Source organism: Drosophila simulans, chromosome 2R, assembly GCF_016746395.2.
Source record: "Drosophila simulans strain w501 chromosome 2R, Prin_Dsim_3.1, whole genome shotgun sequence".
In the NCBI taxonomy this organism is placed as follows: domain Eukaryota; kingdom Metazoa; phylum Arthropoda; class Insecta; order Diptera; family Drosophilidae; genus Drosophila; species Drosophila simulans.
The window spans coordinates 11,255,166-11,275,656 of record NC_052521.2 but is presented as its reverse complement, the minus strand read 5'-3'; the positions used below and the strand labels follow the sequence as shown (position 1 = coordinate 11,275,656).

Here is a 20,491-nt window from a genome sequence, read left to right as displayed (position 1 = left end):
AGACATAAGCTTAATGCTGTTATTCATTTTAAAAATATTTAAGCAAAATATACCAATAACTTTCTGTATTATTATTACATTATGACATCAAAACAAAAGGAAATACATAATACTTTATTTTAATATTTACTTTGATTTTTTGGAGTTAAAAAAGATGGTATGTTTCGCATAAAAATTATTTATCTAAGATCCAAAATAATTAAATAAATCAATATTAAAAGACTCTTTAATACTCGAAGCAATTAAAATTCTTCTTTCCCCAAAAAATATATATTGAAATATTTCTCGAATTGGTTTCAAAACTGAAAATTCTAGTATCTTATAGATTGCAGTAACGAAACAACGGTAGTTCTCTCCCACACGGAATGTTTTCTACCTACAAGGATCAAACGAAATCAAAGGATCAATGTTTAAGAAGAAGCAGAGAGAGAGAAAGAGAGAATCAAAGACAGGGCAAAAACAAAGTCATCCGTCCAAAGACAAAGGCAAATAAATGGAGAGACAAAAGAGACGGCCATAAAAACTCAACCGACAACTTCTGGATGTGCGAGGGGGATGGCAAGGGTAGAGCGAGAGAGAGAGAGGTGTGTGCATCCATTATTTTCTAGGCGATGCAAGCAAAAGCAATAGCAACAACCACAACAAACTGCAGTTTGGTCTTAGGAAATTATTTGGCAATTCCAAAGCCTCGAAAAAACTGGTCTTGATCCATTTTTAAAAGCCGAGCTTTGACTCAAGCTCCCCTCAAGCATAAAAACATCAATCATGCGAAGTTCTACACGAAAAGCGCTTCAAGGTCTTATCAACATAGAGAAGAGAAAAAAAGGCATATCAAAACCCGAAATAGAACTGGTTTTGAAATGCAAAAAGCCACCCACACGAAACTAAAACGCTATAAACTAATTAGGCGATAAGAGCGTTAACTTACTTACCCAGAAGCTGTGCTGATAATCCAACTTGATTTTGATTTCCTTTGATTTGCCCTTATTTGTGTTGTTATTTCAACTTAGCATTTATCCAATGCTTTGACTTTTAATCCAACTGCAACAACAACAAGAACGGCACAATTTTATTAGCTGGCCAATGCAACAACAATCAAAAGAGCACAAACTCTCCGCTCTCCTCTCTCGATGTCTTTGTGTGTGGGCAAAAATCAAAACAAAACACGGCAAAAACACTTAAAACTCAAAGAGAGCGAATGAGAGAATGAGAAAGAGAGTGATCCGCTTTGCTTTTGTTTTAGTTTTTAGTGACTGCAACATGTTGAATGTGTTTACTCTTGCCCTAACGGTAAATGCTAGAGCTGCAGTTTAAAAATCCTCTGCTCGTCTCGAATTGAAAATAAACAATTTACAAGCGGCAATTTTCTTTTGCATCACAAAATCCACAATCACTCACACGCACACACAAACACACATATATCTATATATATATAAACGCGCACCTTTAAAAAGGACGCTGTTGAGGGTTGCATTTTATGTTAAACATAATATTAATTATTTGCTTACTTTTATCTCACAATGCACTGTTAGAAATTTCCACTGTTATGTTATTCATGTGTTTGCATAAAACTGGAGAAATTAAACACGGTATCTGAACGAAAATAAAAGAAAGCCGCCAACAAAATCGGTTATGTTTGACTTCTTTTCACTATAATATACACCTTTAACTCATTTGCTTGTTCAATTAGCATGCACTACTTAGTTATTTGGTACAGTGTATTTTTTACGAGAGTTCTCGACAATTTTCGAGCGCTAAAACAAAGAAACCGCGCTCGACGATAAAAACCGCGTCCGACTGCCGCTGTTTTTTTGTTGTTTTGAGAGGCGCTAGTGGTGGAACGATGGCTGGGAAAACATCGATGACGCTATCGATCAAGTAATTACTTATCCTTCTGTTGCTGAATGTTGAATGTATGGCAGCACTGTTTACTTAGTCACAAAAATGATGTTTGAATTAAAAAGCCGATTTTAATATCAAGGAATTCATTGTGATTTGAACATGTCTTCTACAAATGTTATAACTTATTAAGTGCAGCTTAACGCAATTAAATAGCTGAATAGGTTTTAAGTAATAGGTAAATAAGGGCATTGTTTAATATTCATAAATGAGCATTAATTTGCAGCTTTAAATAGATAAACATTTTATATATACATTCATCTCACAAACTTTCCAACTAAAGTTCAATATTATACTCGCAACATTTTTAAAACTCGTATAACATTACGCTAAAGTATCGCATAATTATTGACTCGCATCCCTGGTGCTCGTTATTGTTACGTTATTCGGCAATTTCATCAGTCTGGCAACTCTGGCCCTAACACACACTCAGTCGCCCCCCAAATGTATCGGAAACATGCAGCCGAGTTAAAATAGTGAAAAACTAGTTAGCAAACATAACCGATCAGTGCGGATAATAAGAATTGGCAATTCAAAATTAAATGGTAAACAAACGTTGGTCAGAGCGGTTAATTAAACTTAACCCCAGGGACGCGGAGAGAGTGGCCAGTGAAAGCCAGAACACTCTCTTTCGTCGGACCGTTTGTGTGTGCGTGTGTGTTACGTGTGTGCGTATGTGTCTGTGTTGACAAAATACAACAAATCGCAGCGAAAACAGGAAGTGTACGAACGATAAAGCATAAGATTGCACATTTCGCATTAAAATAGGCGACAAAAACCCGGGGGCGCAAGCAGTTCCACACATTTCTAACCCACTCACACTCACGCCGCAGATCAGGGGGCGTTTTTTTAGATCAGTGACCAAGTCTTATATGGCTTTATGTTTTGATGCTGCACCAAATGAGTGTGAAACATCACGTCATTTATGCCACGCTCCTTCTCCAAAATCCAAAGATCAAGTTGATTTCACTGCATTTGAATATATATATATGTGTATTCATATATACAATAGTTAATGTTCGTGTGCGTCATTCGCTCATCAGCTATATAGTATACGAGTGTTGTTATTGTGGATCGCTTTCGCATGTTAATGCTTTTGTGTGTTTTTTTTCATTCCATTTTTTTTATCAAAGTTGCGCGCTATCGCCCAGTCAGCTCAGAAGCAGCCGCTCCCCAACTGAGAGCACAGAGAAACCAGCTCTGGCCACTTGCTCCTCCGGATCCGGCTCCTGCTCCTGTCCCCGATCCCCTTCCCCACCCGCCAAATCCAGATCCTGCTCCAAATGACGGACGGCGAACAGCAAGAGGCGCTGGTCAAGCGGGCCGAGGACGAGCGCGAGGACATCTTCCGGCGCTACGAACTCGGGCTGGATCCCAGCAATGTGGTGGACTCCTGGGAGAATCCCACCTTCGAGATCTACCACAGGACAGACAAGTGAGTAATATCAATGATTCGCAAGAAAAATGCCAATAATGACACTGATGCTCCCACAGATATGGCTTCTTGCACGACTCGCGGCTGCCGTCGACGCGTGATGCCCAGGAGGTGCATCGCAACAAGATCGAAATGGAGCGGGACAAAAAGTGGATGAAGATGCTCAATCAGTGGCCGCCGCCCCAGGATAAGCTGCACAAGCGTGTCTACAAGGGCATACCGGATCGCGTGCGAATGGTGGCCTGGAATAAGCTGCTCGACATCCAGAAATCGATAGACAACAATGCTGGCGTCTACCTCCGAATGCTGCAGCTGGCCAGGAAGTACTCCACGGAGACGCGTCAGATCGATGCCGATGTGAATCGTCAGTTTCGCGACAATCTTGCCTTTCGCGAGCGCTACAGCGTAAAGCAGTGCTCGCTATTCAATGTGCTCAACGCCTATAGCATCTACAACTCGGAGCTGGGCTACTGCCAGGGCATGGCGTGTGTGGCTGGCGTGCTGTTGCTGTATTTGCACGAGGAGGAGGCTTTTTGGGCATTAAATACGCTGATAACAGACCAAAAATACGGCATGCACGGACTGTTTATCGAGGGATTCCCGAAGCTGACGCGATTCATCGATCACCACGACCGCATCATGTCGAAAATAATGCGAAAACTACACAAGCACTTTACCAAACACAACGTTGACGCCCTGCTGTACGCTATTAAGTGGTTCTTTGTCGTCTTCGTGGAACGCGTATGTAAACAACAAGGTGTATTTATTACAAAAATACTTAATAGATCTGTTTTGCAGGTTCCATTCAGCTTGAGTCTGCGCGTGTGGGATATATTCATGTTAGACGGCGATCGCGTCATTCTGTCCATGGCCATCACCATTCTGTACCTTCACAAAGACGAGCTGTTGCGCCTGAAGGACATGGACGCTATCATTGAGTACTTGCAAGTACGGCTGCACAAGAACTTTGGCTACAGCGACGATGATGCCATTCAGGCTCTGGAACGCGTGATGAAGAAGCTGAAGGACCTCAAGTTAGATGTGCCGCCGCCAGCCAAGTCAAACGAGTTCCCCACCCGCAAACTAGGCGACTTCGTGGAGGCGGATATGGAGAAGAAGATCGGGCGCAGACGCAATGATTACACAGACGCGGAGAAGCAAGTCATAACAGATGTGATATCAAGGTGGGATCTCTTTGCGTTGTTAACGTGAATTTACTCATAATTTTTCTGGCTTTTTTAGACAAGAACAAAACGCGATCGACGTTCAGTCCACAGTGTCCTACGAGACTTCGGAGTGCGCAACGGGTGAGTCATGCGTCACACACAAGTCCTTACACTGTTTATCTACTAATCCTAATGCTTGCTTTAAACAATCCACTTACCCCACTTGCTGACTGTAACTATAATCTGCAATTATAATTGAAAATCCTATTCTTATTTTGTATTGTGTGGTGCAAGTTTATCACAAATGTATATGTTTGTATATATATATTATGTATATGTAAACCGAAACACGAGCAGTTCCTCAAATCGAACTTGAATTGGTGTTGCCCTAGACGTAATCCTATGTACAAAGTCCTGTTTAGTTCTAGAATATGATATATGGCATATGTATTCTGTTTGATTTGAGTAGCGATGTATAGTTTTCCTTTTGAGTATACGTTAAGATCGTAGCCACTTTCAGCGAGTCATCGTTGGCAGTCCAACCCAAATGCGTCACCATCTCGCTGGCCGAAGCATTAAACTAATTGAATAATATGCTAATATTGACCTTTTGCACGTTGGAGGGAACTGAGATGAGAATTCCTATTCCTATTTGTGTAATGTGATGGATGGCTCAAAGCAGTTTAATTGGTTCTGGATGGAGTACCAAGTTTTAAACGTAGCGGATCTAATGGGCACTAATTCTAACTGTATATGTAAAGTATTAGCATTTAAGCGCCAAATAACCAAGGCACCCACAAAAACCAGTTCATGCTTATTAAATACGCCCCTCGACGTTCATGTAATCGGATGATCCATTTTGTAACCATTGTCTAACATTGTCCGCTGCGTGTACATATCTGTTTCGATCACAAGCCACCGCTTCTGCGTCTTGCCGGCAATCGGAGCTGCAAAAAAAAAAAACCCGAAATCAGATCTGACCTAATTCGCAATCGCTTCTGTAATTCTGTTCCTAGGTGATGGATACTCAATGAAAACGTTTGAGAGTATCACTAGCTTAGCCACCTCGCCGGCGAATAGCAGCTACTCGCTGTACAGCAATGGATTTGTGGTGACCACTATCGATAGTGAACAAGATCCCGCCCGCAGCCAGAGTATCCACAATCTCAGCTACCTGCAGACGCATCCAGCTCTGCCGCCCAACGGGCTGCAGCACATGCGGCACAGCTTTAGCAGCGATAGCGACAGTCGCAATCGCATCGATCTGGATCAGGCACTGGAAGTGCTCCAGCGACAGCAGCTGCCCCTCCACCCGAAGACTCCCAGCAGCCAGGTGGTGTATATCGTGCAAAACGGAGGCGGAGGCGGAGGCGGCAGGTACATGGACGGGCATCGGGATGCTGCGGATGATGATGACGATGATGCGCTGAGCGTGGAGAACACACGCCTTTAATCTTAGTTGATTCGTATTGCGTATTCTTTCTTAATGTAGTTAATGTCTGTTTTGCCCACTTGATTTGTAAAACGCATATGCCAATAACGAATTCCTCCCGCTCCCAAAAAAAACCCTTAAACATTCGCTAGTAATATCCATATGTACTTAGCTTTAATTTTTGTATTGTCGAACCGACAGGAACCTGAAATTGTTATTCATTTGCTAGCATTCATCGATGTGTGTATTTAGTGTTTCTTCCACATTCTTTCTTGTCCCCTCACTCTCCGATATTATCTAACCGAGAGTCTCAACTTAATATTCCAAATACTGATAACTCCTAAGACTCCAACTATTCCGTTTGAAACTACGTACAACGATTAATATTTATTGCTAACCGCCTAACTTCTTACCCACAATTCCTTATACCTACTAGCCTAAACCTACTGATTAGGTAACTTAAGCTTTGCTCTTGCATTTACTTTATATTTGCCCTACAAACGAAACTCAACTTTTAGTTTATGTTAAAGCCAAAATTGTAGCTGTAATCTAATTGATTAGCCAATAATTATATATGATTATACATATAGCAAAACGTACCACACAAATAAATATGATTTTGTACTGAAAAGAACACATTTGCCAGCATGGTTGATTTTAGCCCAATTTATTATTGTATACAATATATGTTTCAGGCTAAGAAAACAGTATTAGTACGAAGTAATCGACTCGATTTGCACCTCACAAACAAGTACAAAAACACAAGAACACTAACACAGCTAACAAAAATTTCACATTGCCACAATCACAGCCACAATTGAAAACTAAATGCAATTTTCCAAAAACTAAATTTTTTTTCCAACGCATTGGCAACACGACGAACTGGGATTGGTCAAACCAAATCGACAAAAAATACGAATTTCCTATAAACGCAATTTATTAGTTACGCTTACCGTTCCCGAGGATTCGCACTCAATACGAAGTTCGCTTGCAGGTACTTCAGTTGCCTCGCACGGCTCCTCGGAAACCATGTCGCTGGAGGACAATAAGTGAGTATATCCACAGTCGGTTACAGTCAAAATAATGTTGGATACAAGATATACAATCGGATTTGAAAGGCTAAGGGAAACAAAAATGATTTCCATCGGAAGTATGCATGTTATTTTGACTGTAACTCCTTGAAAGCATCGTTAGGCTCATCTTCTACGACCCCATCCTTTGCAGCATTCACCTGAGGACCGCCAACATGCTGCAGAACACTCCGCAGCGCGAGATGCTCCTGGGCACCTGACGTCAACTGCCGCCCGCGTCCATCGCGGCGCAGGCAGCTGCAGAGAATCGCCAAACACTCACCACAGCCACCTCTGCGGGATTAGCAGTAGCAGGAGCAACGGGAGCTAGCCCCACATCCTCGCCGAGAGCTACGCCCACACCGCCGCCCGTGCCGCCGAGATCTCCGCTGTCGCTGGGATGACTAGCAAAGCAAAAGACGGCGGCGAACCGGAGCGGGATCACCTAGTTCCTGCTGCTAGCCGTCGTCTGCCTTTGCTTAGCCTTAAGTCTTCAAGCCCTGCCACCGCTGCAACCACTAGAGCTAGGCCTTCCATGGGTGCAGCCAATAGCAATCACCAAGCTTCGAGAGAATGAGAGCACACACACACACACACTTTGTATATACGCCGCGGGAAGCTTGGGGCACGACTTGGTAGTGACTTAGATGCGCCAAATTAAATTTACAACAGTTACGAGTTAAACAATTGATAAAAGCAATCGAGAATTACAAAAAATACACAGAAACTGCTAATGGAACAATATTTAAGCAAGAGCAAATCGTATCTAATACAACTACAAAGCGGTTAGAAGTCTATTTAATTGCAAATTGAATTCAACTCAAGCATATATATTATAGAAATTGTTGTAAATTGTACTTGTATATACGTACCAAACAAAATACAAAGCAACGTTAAAAAGTTACGTCCATGAAATGCAAACGAATGTAAAGGCGAAAGGCAACCAAATATTAATTGAAAACTATAGATAACAGAATCGTACGATTACGCTAGATTTATGTATAGTTATATCCGCATAGCAGTACACGACCCGAGCAAACTGACAAATGAATTGAGTATTTACCATTAATTTCATGATTAAACTTTTCACAAACATGAATCACTAGTTTAAGTTTCTCAGCAAAAGGAATTATGTATATTTTCATTTAAATTATGTTCAACAACGTCTCCAAATAAAATTGTCAACTGAAGCTAAGCTAATCCCCCGCTTTGGTGTCCAGCTTGCCGCCCTTTTCGATAATCGAACCTAGATCCTTGAGCGACACCTCACCGGTTCCTCTTTCCAGAGGCTGTGGCTGATTGGGACCGGGTTTCCAGCCCACAAAGTAGATGATTTGGAAGGTTGCAGGTATGCCCTTCTCGTTGGGTTTTGTATACAACTCCTGGTAGATGGCACTGGCCGCGAGCATCGTTTCTCGACTCAGATGAGCGGGTCGATTGAATGCAGCATTGTTCTCTGCCATACCCTTGAGATCCCACATCAGTTCGAACATGCTGGGATAACCGATGACCAGTTCATCAGTGTCTATGGTCAGCATGGTAAAGCCGGCGCGATTTAGCAGGGAACCAATATCCCTAATCTGAGTGAAGGGTGAGATGTGCGGAGATATGCCACCCTTGCGCTCCAGCTCGGCCAGTTGAAGGGAGGAGCGCAACTCGTACAGAGTGTCTCCACCAAACATGGAGGCTATAAAGACGCCATCCGGTTTCAGACTCTGCTTAATTCTGGCAAAGCAGCCGGGCAGATCATTCACCCAGTGCAGACTCAGGCTAGAGATGACCAGATCGAGCGAGTTGTCCTCAAACTGAAAGGGATTCTCATTTAGACTTGCAACTTTGGCCTAAGTAGCTTAATTACCCACATCCAGCTGCTCCTCATCTTTAACCAGTTTCACCATTTTAAGACCCGGAGTGCCCTGTGCCTGCTCCAGCATCGTGGCACTGGTGTCCGTGAGCGTCAGCTGCTCCACACTCTCCGCCAGGATGTGTCTGGACAGATAGCCGCGACTGCATCCGATGTCCGCCGCCGCCTTGAACTCCCGCTTAATGTCGAACACTCTGTCTGACAGGCGGAAGCCGATCTCCTCTTTCAAGTAATCGTAAAGTCCAACGTCTTCGCTGTATATGTATATTGTTTACTAATTAGTAATGTACTCTATTCCTGGAGAGAAGAACTCACCTGAGTGCGGCTCTTTCCTTCTGTAATCTCTTGGCATTGCGGTCGAATATATGCTGCGATGTTTGGGTGAGTGAGGATAGGGCGCGGAGTTCACATCTGACCTTTAGGGTCGACAGTTTTGTTAATTTTCTTAACATATTCCGACTTTTGATCAGAGCAATGCTGTAATAAGCAACCGGCTGTGGGAAAATGAAAATATTACATTATTTGTCATTGAAAGTCGAAGTATGTATACCCTACATGTCTTAAATCTGGTGGATTCTTAAATTTTTCAATATAAGAAAGCAATGCCAATGTTGTTTACATTTGGAACGTTATATGTAACTATTTATTTACAAATAATGTACACAATGCTTCACGTTTAATTTAGTTTAAATTATTTAAGCGAACGTAATGGTACATACTTTATAATATCTGAAAGGAAAGGGTATCGAACGAACAGCTGTTGGCCAGTGCTGGAAAAGAGCGACATCAAGACATTCCCATTCGTCCGTTGGCTAACACTATTAGGTAGTGCATATTTGTTTTGGCGCCAAAAGTGACGGGAGTTCATCGCGAGAAATCAATTGAAATTAAGCATTAAGTCACATCATGAGCTTCTCGCGCAGTGCTCTGCGCTATGCGCACACCAATGGCTACACGGGACTTCTGTACACTCCGCGCGGCGAGTTCATCATCACGTGCGGCACAGATGGAGACATCCGGCACTGGACTTGCATCAGTGACGACGATCCACGGTCAAGTTGCCTGGGCGAGTTCGTCATGTGCATAGCCCACACGGGCACCCGTCTGCTGGCCTCCACGGATCGCAATACGATCCATGCCTACACCTTTCCCGAGATGGACAGCGATGGCATCCTCATGCGGTTCACGGCGCCGGCAACGTGCCTCAAGGTGTCCGGCGGTTATACTGCTGCCGGCAGCGAGGATACCACTATTAAGGTGCTTAAGGGAGATACAGCTGGCAATGAAACGGTGCTGGAGGGGCACACTGGTCCCATTCTGGCACTTGACTTGTTTGCGGAGCGAAAGCTGCTGGTTTCCGTGGCCGGAGATGGCCAACTGAAGGTGTGGAACTTCGAGGAGGGCAAGGAGCTGAAGACCATTGGTGGCTTGCCAAAGGTCAACAGTTTCGAGAGCGCCAGTCTGTATGGCACTCCGCATTTCGAGCCACAAACCGGTGAACTTCTGGCCTATGCCGTGGACAACGAGATTGTGGTCCTCAACACGGCCAACTGGGAAGTGGCCTTTAAGCTGCGCGACGACTCGGTGTCCAGTAACTACAGCTGCTGCCAGTTCTCGCCCAATGGTGAGCGCCTGGCCGCCGGAACAACCAAGGGCGAGGTGAGCATCTTCGATGTAAAGAAACGTAAGGCAGTAACAGTGGAGATTCCGCCAAGCGACTGCAATGCCATAACATGCCTGGCCTGGAATCTGTCCGGAGAGGTGGAGGTGGCCTTCTGTGATGCCACTGGCCAGCTGGGAACCGTATTTCTTGGCGATGCAGTCGACACAGGCAACGGCGATGGATTGGTGGACGACCAAGCCGAGCTGTTGGGCGATGACTATGAGTTTGAGGCCGGCGATGACGTTGACGCCGCAGCAGACGACGGCGATGGCGTTAGTCTGGAGCAGCTTAAGCGCAAGGTGATGAACTTCGCGGATCCCGTAGATCACGATGACGCCTCCAACCAATCCCTGGACAGCGGTAGCAGAACTGTGCCTGCACCCGTTGCTCCACAAATCAAGCTCTTCAAGCAGCAGACGGCCTTTCAGCCCAGTGCCACACCGGCCGATCTGGAGCATCGCTACATGGCATGGAATGATGTGGGCATTGTCACCGCCCATGTGGAGCCCTCAGGCGATAGCTCCATAGACGTGGAGTTTCATGACGCTAGTATTCACCACGCTCTACACATAAGCAACTACAATCATCACAATTTGGCCAGTGTGAGCAGTGGAGCTTTGGCGCTGGCCTCCAACGAATCCAGCAAATTGGTAGTCATTGCCCTGGCCGCCGCCGGAAACAAAGAGTGGTCACTCAGCCTGCCGGATTGCGAGAGTGCAGAGGCTATTGTGGCCACGCGATATCTAGTGGCTGTGGCCACCAGCTCCAGTTTTCTGCGTATCTTCACCGTGATGGGAACACAGCGTGAGGTGCTTACCATACCAGGACCAGTGGTGGCTATGGCTGGACACGAGCACAGCCTAATGGTTGTTTACCACAGTTCCGCGCCCAGTCAGACGCAGCAGCATCTCGCAGCGATGTTGGTGAACATAAATGGATTGAGTTTGCGACAAGAATATCTGCCCGTTCCGCTGACTCCCGGCCGACAGCTCACCTGGTTTGGGTACAGCGACACCGGATCGCCGAGTATTGCCGACAACATGGGTCTGCTGCAGTTGTATCGCCGGAGCAGCAACGCCTGGTTCCCCATCTGCGACACCATGAAGCAAAGCACCAGTGTGTCGCACAACTTCTTTGTGGTCGCTGTATCCGAGAAACGTCAGATAGTCCAGGCGGTCCTGTGCCGCGGTACCTCCTATCCCATGACCAATCCGCGTCCCATGCTCCAGGAACTGCGCATGCAGATCCCGCTCTGTGACGTCGAAGTGGAAAAGTCCGAGCTGGAGGATGCCCTGCTGCGCTCCAGTCTGATGCAAATGGATGGGGCGGAGAAGATGCAAAAGGAGACGGCCATCAAGCTGTTTGCATTGGCCTGCAGCAGCGAGTGCGAGACGCGAGCTAGGGAATTGATCGAATCGATTGCCTGCACTGATCTGCTTCAACTGGCCGTGAAATACGCCACCAAACGTGGACGCATCCACCTGTCCGACCGCCTGTGCGAACTGCTACCGCAATTGGAGGCCGTCCAGGAGGCACGCAAGCAGCAGACTTTGTTGGGCGCCAGCGGCATTGCGGCCACCATTGTTCTGCCGATGACCCCCACATCGGCCTCACAAAGCGGCCCAAAACCCAAGCCCATCGAGCTGAGCTCGGCCAAACGGGGCACCCTTAAGAGATTGGTCAATTCACCCAATATGTTTAAAGCAGCATCTGCAGGATCTCGGCCCTCGACGCCGGATATCACACCCTCTCCGCTGGACACCCAGGAGAACATATTCGGCGAATCGGAATCCGAGGTTCCAATGGGTAAAGCCACCGATCCCCGGTCCCCTTTAAATTCGGTTAATCCCTTTGCCATGAAGCGCAAACTGGGCGACACTGGAGTCATCTTTGGGTCAGAAAAGCTGAAGTTGGCAAAGAAATAGTCTGTAGATTGTTAAGTAGGTTTAAGACAAATATTTTATATAAATAATGTGTAACATTTATCCCATTCTGTAAGCTACATGTATAATAACAAATTTTTATTTGAGCTTTTTATGGAACAGAATTGTTAAGGAATAATTTGCTTATTTAAATTTAAAGAATAAAACATACTTTTATTTATATTAAAATGTATATTCTTTAAAAAGCGGAGGATACAAGTTTATTTAAAATATGATCAATATGTTTCTAAATATTTCAAAATTCTACAAAATAAACATTCTGGTCTCCAAAGAATACCGCTGGTATTTTTAATCTTTGGTATTTCCAACCACCAAATAGAGTGACCAAACTTTGTAAATGACAATCGATCGAAGCTATTATGTAGTTAATTAGAATTCCAATACTTCTGATGTAGTTAATAAAGTCTCAAAACGCAGTTGGTCATTTTATCTTTATTTGGTTTTTATTAAGCGAGTGTACATTCCAGATCTATTCCTGATTTATAACTGATCTTAGTGTGGTCTACAGGCAGATCTCTTGTGACAGCCAAGTGCTGACACTAGCAAATTCTGCAATATGTATGTATGAAGTTCATACTCGATAAACAATGGGAGTCGAGTGCGACCCCTAAAGGCGTACATGCTGAATTCGCATATTTAGGATTAGGGTGTATCTAAAGATCTACTAGGGTGATCCTAAGGAATTAGGGTGGTCCTAAGTTTACTTATTAGTTGACTTATTATTATGATTCATATTATAATTATTATTAATATTATTATTATTATTGTTATTATTATTGTTATTATGTTCGTATATACTACAATTATTTGAGTCGGGACTTTCCGCGACTTTCAAGTCAAAGTTATGTGTTCGTTTAGTTCTATTTTGTAAATAAGTGTTACACGCACAAATTCCAACATAAAACACACACTCATACACATAAGAAAAAAAAAACAATATAAAGGTTAGATATAATAAGCAAAAAAGGTGCCAGCTCCATAAAAAAAAAATATATATATATTGTTTAAATAACAAACTAAATTGACAGTTACATACATGTATGTAAGTATTGCAGCAGCGAGTGCTTCCTTTTGCGTTGTTTACGAAATTCCAGGAAATGGAAGGAAGCTAAAGAACTCCGCAATGAATTTCCAGATCCAGCGAACTGATCACCGTTATTCGGAAAGGCTCTCTGCTGCACACGCACACACACACACACACAAGCCGGCAAGCGCACAGGGACATCGTTAAAATCTAAATAGAGAGGTATTCTATTTTGAATTTAGTGTATGCAGGTGTTAAATTAGCTTTCGTTTTAACCATGTTTTTAACCGAACAACATTTCTAAGAAATCCCCCTCTGGTAACCCGTGCATATAAAACCAAACACTCGCGCATCACTCGCTTCATTCGTTAACTGAACGTTACGCCGTGCACTTCGATCGTCAGCTGAATAGTACATACTATATCCATATATAATATTTTTACGTGTGTGTGTGTCTGCGTCTGTGCTTTGTGTTCGCGTTGAATAAGTAACTTTTAATTGCCTTTATTCGCTACAACAATTATCGATCCTACCCTTTCTGTTTAAGTGAGTGCATTACAAAAACAAAAACATAGAAAAAAAAACAAGAGAGGAAAAAGATCAGTCTAAAGAACATCTGGCCAAAATGACAAAAAATAAAAATCAAAAGAACGCTAAGAGCAAAAACAACAATAACAATAACAATGGCAGCACAACACCGCCGGACTTCCCAACGCCGCCGGCGACGCCGCCGATAAATGGCGGTATCAAACCGCCTGGCACCTACGCCAATGGAATGCCTCGCAAGCCGACGGTTCCGTGGGGTAAGCTATATACTATATATACTATATAAGATGATCCATAACATCGGATCCCTCTTTCGCGGGCACAGAGCGCGAGTTGGTGGGCTCGTTTCTGCTGGAGATGGCCAGACTCCAGGTGATCAGCGCCCAAACGGAGTGGTACGTGGACAAGGCCAGAATGCGAAATCTATTCGAGATGCACTTGAACGCCCTGCCCAACGGCAGCGAGATTCGTCAGAAGCTCGGCAACCAGAGAGCTACGAATGTGAGTTGAATCATACTGATAATGCTTTATTGCTATCCTATTTCCTGTACAGTGAGCACTGCTTAATAACTTCGGTCGGGGTTGCCTTAGAAAACTAATAAATGACATCTTGTGGCTCCGATATGTACATATGTACGTAGATTGTATAAAATATGAAATATAATATATTAAGATAAGTATAACTGGACACAAAATGTAAACATGCCTTAAGTTGCTCAATATTGTCGACATTGCATTGCAGACCACTCAATTCCGCTAGTCCAAGCGCGATAAGACTGATTTCGTACTGTATGTAGTATATATGTAGGTGGCTTTCCTTTGTCTCGCTCCAGTCCAAACATTCTCCCCGTATTATCAGAGCAACTTACAACTACCTGCACATGCGATCGACGTCGTGTCTAAGCGATTTGCTCGCTTGAGTCCATGAGTCATCTGGGTTCTGGGTTTTGGGTTTGCCCCGCCGGATTAATCTTTATCCCAGACTCGGATGCGCGGAATCTTTGCTGATACAGCAGCAATCTGATCTAAACAAAAGTAATCATTTGTTTATAAACATAAATGAATGTACATGCATATTTCGGTCAACTCAATGCTGAGAGTTCAGTTTAGAAACAGAAATATTGTATCATGTCGTGTCAAGATCGTATTTCTATAGCTCTATTGTTGCGACATACCGCACTTATAGCGCATTGTAATTCAAATACACGTATTTATGCATATAGAATGAAGTACATAATAAAAAGTTTACATCTCCGGCAATTGGGTTTTCCATTTCAAAGGGATTGCGATACATTTGCCAAACAAATTTGGGAAAAAACCAATAAATAGGAAAGGAAAATCTGTCATAATGTATTGCTGTATTGCTCTTTGGTGGTCGTATGGTGAAATTCGATATGTGGAGTCAAGTGATTCCCCGTTTTTATTGGGATTTCAATGCCCATACATACATATGTACAATTGTATATATATACAATGCCTTGTGTGCAGTAGATTGTAAAGTAAATTTGCGCCACTACAATTTGCTGACCGTAGAGATATCACAATTCTCTTCGCCGATTGATATAAACATTTCAACATTTTCGCTAGATTGGCTCCCTGCTGCATAGGACGAACTTTCTGATCAACACGCCGCGTGGAAATCCCAACTATCGCATCAAGAACTTCTCCTTGATTGATTTCCGCAAGGAGAAGTTCAATTTGCTGGACGAACAGCACCGATTGCAGGGTATCGCCTCCACGACCGATGTGCCCGGAGGAGCATCTGCTGAGGGCAACAAGCCGTTAACCGAAGGTAGTCTATCCATAATTAAGAACAAAAAATATTCTCATTATGCGTGAGAGCTTTGTTGGCAGAATACAAACTAGACACGGACGTAAAGCCTACGCTGCTAAAATATCAAAAGATTCTGCTGCTGCAGTCAGATAAAGATTTCGAACTCAACTCCCTGGGCTGCTATATCTGTCAGGAGAACTTCGAGACAATTGAGAAGTATGAGGAGCATGTGGAGTACCATGGCGACGAGTCTGATTTTCAGTCCCTCAAAAAGATGGAGAAATAGTAAGTAAATTGAATTATATCTAAAAAGGTTAATGTACAATGAGTGCTTCTTTTCCGCAGTCCAGAGCCCTTTGTGTCCCTGTCTTATCAGACCTGCGTGGACAGCCACTACTTTGGATTCACCTTGAAGACACACCGCAAGGATCTGGTGGTGGAGAAGTTCATCATAGTGCAGTTACGCCAGTTTTACTACGTGTATGGTGCACAAATGCCTCTGCCGGTGACTGCGAGCGGTGAACTTGTGTTCTTCGTGGACTCTCACGTCTTCATGATCCTTCGGGAGCAGCCCATCGTTATTGGGTTCACCATTAAGGGACAGAAATATGTGGAGCAGCATCACTTCATGCGCACGGAGGCATTGCCCAAGGCTAGCTTCAACATTAATCCCTATCGACTGTCTAGCACGGAGACCTTCAAGAGCAAGGGTGTCCCGCCAGCCAATCCACCCACTCAGGTGTTGAGTGCTCTAAAGTACGAGGATGCCCAGATGCGTTTGGCCAGCTTTGACAAGGGCTATCAGAACTACTGCGAGCGGGGCAGAGAGATTACTCAGGAAAATCTGAGCGGGACACTGCGCACATTGCTCCAGGTGGAGGACATCGAACGATTGCAGCATTATCTCTCGCTCAAGCAATCGAAAATGGAGCTGCATCAGTTCGGGCGGGAGCTTTCGGTGAAAATGCAAATGGGTACCACCAGTATGAGCGTGGAGGATATCCTATCGCCTGGCGACGATGTGCTAATCATAAACGAGAAAGGCAACCCGGAATCGGGTGTACGCCAGATGTTGGAAAACAACAACAAAGTGCTCGAATTGGCACTCAAGGATTTTGACTCCATCCTGCAGTGGGCTCGCAATGTTGACGCAATGGTCGGATCTCTAGACAGGCAGCCACGAGTCTACTTCGCCCGTGTCCTTGGTGTCTCAACGCAGCGGGTTAACATCACTTGTGAACGCCAGTTACCGGACAACACCACCTACACCCTGATCTTCCGTCCTTTGCGAGCAGTGATGCGTTATCAGTACCGAGCACTCCAGCAGCTGTCGGTCACCAGGCACACTGATGTTCAGCGGATTCTGTTTCCCGGTGAAATTCCTAATACACCTCTAACCAGTGGAGTACTTCAGCTAAACAACAAGCTCATTTCGAGCAATCCGGAGCAGATGCAAGCGGTTCGAGAGATAGCGTTGAGCCCACGTCTGAAAGCTCCCTACATCGTGTTTGGACCACCGGGAACGGGCAAGACAGCGACCATCGTCGAGGCCATCTACCAATTGTACATAAATCGTCCCGAAACGCACATCCTAGTGCTGTCTGGCTCAAATACGGCCTGTGACGAGGTGGCACTGCGACTTTTAAAGGCAATCGCCAAAGCACCAAAGAGTCAGCCACGACCGCTAACCCGTATCTTTAGCGCCAGCTGCGATAGGCGCATTGACAATATCGACGATTTGCTTCTGGAATACTCGAACATGTACGCTGTACACTTTTATCCGGCCGTGCAAGCGGTGCACCAATATCGAATCGTGATTTGCACACTCAGTTTGGCTGGAAAGCTGTCTACCGGTGGCTTCGCCGCGAACAATGTGTATACGCATGTGTTTGTGGACGAAGCAGCTGCTTCCACGGAGGCGGAGGTTTTGATGGGCATCACGTGCACCCTATCGCCGACATTGAATTTGATTCTATCCGGCGACCACAAGCAACTGGGACCGGTGCTCCAATCGCAGAGGGCGAACGAATGGGGTCTCGGACTGACCCTCTTCGAGCGACTGCTGCAGAGGAAGTGCTACCAAGTGGAGAAGGATGGCAGCTATAACGCGTCCGTGCAGACGCGACTCATCCGCAATTTTCGTTCACATCCGGAGATAGTATCGCTGTACAACAATCTGTACTACGAGGGACATCTTCGTGCTGAGGCACCTATGGGTGAGTGCTTGTAGTTACCACATAGGATCCAAATATTATAATTCGTATTCGTATTTCAGAAATTGCTTGTCGCTTCCACAACTGGTTTTACCTGCCCAATGCTACCTTTCCCATCATGTTTCATTCTGTTTTTGGCACTACGATGAACACGAAGAGCTCTGTGAGGTCTGTGCATAAAATGGTGTATAAAATCAAATCTGATATTAATACATGGGATTTCAATTTTGCAGCCTGTGCAATAACAAAGAGATTGATGTTGTCATGGATTACGTGAAGGATCTCATGTATTTCGGCCTCAATGGCGAGAAGTTATTGCAGACTGATATAGGTATCATATCGCCATACAAGAACCAGTACCAACGTATCCAGGAGCAGCTAAACATGAGAAACTGGTCTCAAATTGATTGCGGTTCTGTCGAGTTATTCCAGGGCAAGGAGAAGCATGTGATCATCGTGTCATTTGTGCGCTCCTTTACTCCTAAACTTGGATTCTTGAACAATGAACGGGTATGTATTTGTTTATAAAATAATAGAACGAATCATGAAAAAACATTAGTCCATCAAAATAATAATATTTCAACCCGTATAGCGTTTAAACGTTTTGCTTTCGCGGCCGATTTCGCTGCTTATTCTCATCGGAAATCCACGTACTCTAAGCCAAAACAGTGACTTCCAACATATTATCGAAATGTGTCGCGATCGAAAGACCTTGGTTGGGGTGCAATACCTTAACGAAAATTGTATTCCGAATAAAAAAAGTGGGGCAAACAACGTCAATGAAGGAGGAGCAGCTGGGGATAAGCCTGCATCCGGGCTAGGGGAACCTCTCAAGCAAAGTAACTATCGCCAGCAATTTAAGTGTCGCCAGAGAAACAAGCAGATTACAATAACATGTCGTGCATTCCGCTCTTATTGCATGGTCATAGCTTTTAATTTGCCGATTGCTTGTTTCTCTGGCGCTATCATCCTTAAATTATATAATCAAACTTCTAACCCACCTCTTATCCCAAACAGAGAAGCATGCAAAAAATCCAGTTCAGGCCACCAAGCTCTTCTACAGCAAGAATGATCTGCTCAAGCTGGCGAATGAGTGCCAGTCGAAAAAATCTGAGCTCGAAACCATATTCGACGAGTTGCCGAAGGTACCAAGCTTTGTGGACCACGATTTGGGTGAAGTTCGTTCGCTAGAGGCCCAACTGAAAGATTTTCAATTGAACACCAAAGCGGAGGCCGCAGGAGCATCGATTTCAGTTACTCATGCTCCAAGACCTCCTGCTGCTCCATCAGTAATGCCAAGAGCAGGATTGATAAAGCCGGAGACGCCTGCTTCGCATCCTTCTTCTGCACCTAGACCAGCAATAGGAAAGCCAACTGTTTCAGCAGCAACTCCAGTGCCAACATCACGCTCTTCAATGCCGGAAATTCCTTCATCTTCCAAGCTCCCGATTCCGATGTCCTCAAATCCCCTCTCCACTCACAAGGAGCGCTTTGTTAACGGAGTGCTTTGTGGCATCGAAGTCGTGCCTTCGGAGAATAAGACAACCAGGTCTTCGGCTTACAGTCACATTCCCAATGGCAATCTTCGTTTCGAAAACGTGCGTCCCACGTCCGAAGACTTTCGACGCTACACGGCTGCCAATGAGCAACGTCGTGCTCCACCATTTCGCGAGCCCAACAGAAACTGGTCCAATTTCGGTTGGTCACCGCCACCACGCGATCCAACGCCACCACCAAGGAGGAAAAAATCCAACTGTATCATTTCATAATTGTGGCTTCTTTGGGAGCTCATCACAATCTATAGGGACGGCGCGATTGCTTGGCGTAACAAGTGATCTCGCTGTCCTCTTTTTGACTTTGCTATTGGCATTTGTGCGATCTGCGATCATCCATGCGCCAAGTAGCAAAAAAAAATCCTACCAAATAGACTCGCACCTGATGTGCGTCCATTCGAAGAACAGGGCCAAAAGAATGGTTCACCTCAGCCACTGAGGTAGCCTCAAGCTTTTGGCCTTCCATCTTCCATGGAACGCATCCTTTGCGAGTGTAATTGATTCGAACAAAGACATGGAGCGCTCAAAGTGAACACTTTTCGGTTGCAAAAGCCCGACGCTTTCGAGTTATACCACGAACCCACAATCCGTAGTGTAAGTCGCAAGCATTGTGTGCACTTAAGACTTCAGGTTTGACTTTGAGTGTTATAATCAATATAGTAGTTTACTGAATAGGGGGGATGGGGGAGCAGGTTAAAACCTATCTATATTTCCCCACAAAAAATAAACATGTAATCCTCACAGAATAATATCCTTTGTAACAATTTTATATTTAACTAAGAACTTGCTGACTCCTTGATATCTCTGTCATCGGTTCTGAAGACTAGAAGCAATATGGACTATGTCCGATGGACTATTATGCTTGAAAAAATTATCTAAATAATAAATTCTAAATTATCGGATTACAAT

The 20,491-nt window shown here is 44.5% G+C and overlaps 5 protein-coding genes across 11 annotated transcripts in view; 3 read left to right on the top strand and 2 right to left on the bottom strand.

The window, feature by feature from the left end:
• LOC6734396 (neurogenic protein mastermind) overlaps positions 1-1,869 on the bottom strand; it is a 68,484-nt gene extending 66,615 nt beyond the window's left edge. For 2 of the 3 annotated variants that reach the window (XM_039291901.2, XM_039291904.2), the window contains exons 1-2: positions 1,509-1,869; positions 933-1,041 (exon numbers count right to left, since the gene is read on the bottom strand). The gene's annotated coding sequence lies outside the window, so the exon portion shown is untranslated. Of the gene's footprint in view, positions 1-928; positions 1,042-1,508 lie in introns of all 3 variants that reach the window. The other variant, XM_039291902.2, reaches the window with a different exon arrangement.
• A 408-nt stretch (positions 1,870-2,277) lies between these two features.
• Positions 2,278-8,202, top strand: LOC6734391 (USP6 N-terminal-like protein). 4 transcript variants are annotated; one of them, XM_016182051.3, is made up of 7 exons: positions 2,279-2,444; positions 3,033-3,334; positions 3,394-4,075; positions 4,133-4,518; positions 4,577-4,641; positions 6,927-6,981; positions 7,157-8,202. In XM_016182051.3, exons 2-7 carry the CDS (start codon positions 3,183-3,185, stop codon positions 7,221-7,223), a joined length of 1,407 nt encoding a protein of 468 aa, XP_016027514.1. In that variant the 5' UTR covers positions 2,279-2,444; positions 3,033-3,182; the 3' UTR covers positions 7,224-8,202. The 4 variants fall into 4 exon arrangements, with proteins under 4 accessions (XP_016027515.1, XP_016027514.1, XP_039147722.1 ...); XM_039291788.2 differs by having other exon boundaries at positions 6,876-6,981; XM_016182052.3 differs by lacking the exons at positions 6,927-6,981; positions 7,157-8,202 and adding an exon at positions 5,517-6,566 and having other exon boundaries at positions 2,278-2,444.
• Positions 8,109-9,608, bottom strand: LOC6734390 (arginine-hydroxylase NDUFAF5, mitochondrial). Of its 2 annotated transcripts, XM_039291790.2 has the most exons (4): positions 9,586-9,608; positions 9,182-9,360; positions 8,865-9,120; positions 8,109-8,807 (listed from the first exon to the last, which is right to left on the bottom strand). In XM_039291790.2, the coding sequence occupies exons 2-4, from the start codon at positions 9,316-9,318 to the stop codon at positions 8,199-8,201; spliced, it is 1,002 nt and encodes a 333-aa protein (XP_039147724.1). In that variant the 5' UTR covers positions 9,319-9,360; positions 9,586-9,608; the 3' UTR covers positions 8,109-8,198. The 2 variants fall into 2 exon arrangements, with proteins under 2 accessions (XP_039147724.1, XP_016027513.1); XM_016168019.3 differs by lacking the exons at positions 9,182-9,360; positions 9,586-9,608 and having other exon boundaries at positions 8,861-9,023.
• A 52-nt stretch (positions 9,609-9,660) lies between these two features.
• On the top strand, positions 9,661-14,070 carry LOC6734389 (WD repeat and HMG-box DNA-binding protein 1). The gene is made up of 2 exons (XM_044922576.1): positions 9,661-13,030; positions 13,608-14,070. Exon 1 carries the CDS (start codon positions 9,773-9,775, stop codon positions 12,452-12,454), a length of 2,682 nt encoding a protein of 893 aa, XP_044778511.1. The 5' UTR covers positions 9,661-9,772; the 3' UTR covers positions 12,455-13,030; positions 13,608-14,070.
• Positions 14,071-14,116: 46 nt separating this feature from the next.
• LOC6734388 lies at positions 14,117-20,490 on the top strand. The gene is made up of 9 exons (XM_016182053.3): positions 14,117-14,299; positions 14,368-14,543; positions 15,630-15,834; positions 15,897-16,101; positions 16,162-18,032; positions 18,092-18,197; positions 18,263-18,539; positions 18,622-18,868; positions 19,047-20,490. The coding sequence occupies exons 1-9, from the start codon at positions 14,122-14,124 to the stop codon at positions 19,796-19,798; spliced, it is 4,017 nt and encodes a 1,338-aa protein (XP_016027510.1). The 5' UTR covers positions 14,117-14,121; the 3' UTR covers positions 19,799-20,490.
• Position 20,491: the final 1 nt, after the last annotated feature.

Excerpts from the sequence above, each read along its gene's own strand:
- LOC6734391 (XM_016182052.3), top strand. The coding sequence starts at position 3,183 with ATGACGGACGGCGAACAGCAAGAGGCGCTGGTCAAGCGGGCCGAGGAC. Across the intron at positions 3,335-3,393 it reads ATCTACCACAGGACAGACAA|ATATGGCTTCTTGCACGACT; the intron begins GTGAGTAATATC and ends ATGCTCCCACAG. Across the intron at positions 4,519-4,576 it reads ATAACAGATGTGATATCAAG|ACAAGAACAAAACGCGATCG; the intron begins GTGGGATCTCTT and ends TGGCTTTTTTAG.
- LOC6734390 (XM_039291790.2), bottom strand. The coding sequence starts at position 9,318 with ATGTTAAGAAAATTAACAAAACTGTCGACCCTAAAGGTCAGATGTGAA. Across the intron at positions 9,121-9,181 it reads AAGGAAAGAGCCGCACTCAG|CGAAGACGTTGGACTTTACG; the intron begins GTGAGTTCTTCT and ends ATACATATACAG. Across the intron at positions 8,808-8,864 it reads AAGATGAGGAGCAGCTGGAT|TTTGAGGACAACTCGCTCGA; the intron begins GTGGGTAATTAA and ends AATCCCTTTCAG.
- LOC6734389 (XM_044922576.1), top strand. The coding sequence starts at position 9,773 with ATGAGCTTCTCGCGCAGTGCTCTGCGCTATGCGCACACCAATGGCTAC.
- LOC6734388 (XM_016182053.3), top strand. The coding sequence starts at position 14,122 with ATGACAAAAAATAAAAATCAAAAGAACGCTAAGAGCAAAAACAACAAT. Across the intron at positions 16,102-16,161 it reads CTCAAAAAGATGGAGAAATA|TCCAGAGCCCTTTGTGTCCC; the intron begins GTAAGTAAATTG and ends TCTTTTCCGCAG. Across the intron at positions 18,198-18,262 it reads AACACGAAGAGCTCTGTGAG|CCTGTGCAATAACAAAGAGA; the intron begins GTCTGTGCATAA and ends TCAATTTTGCAG.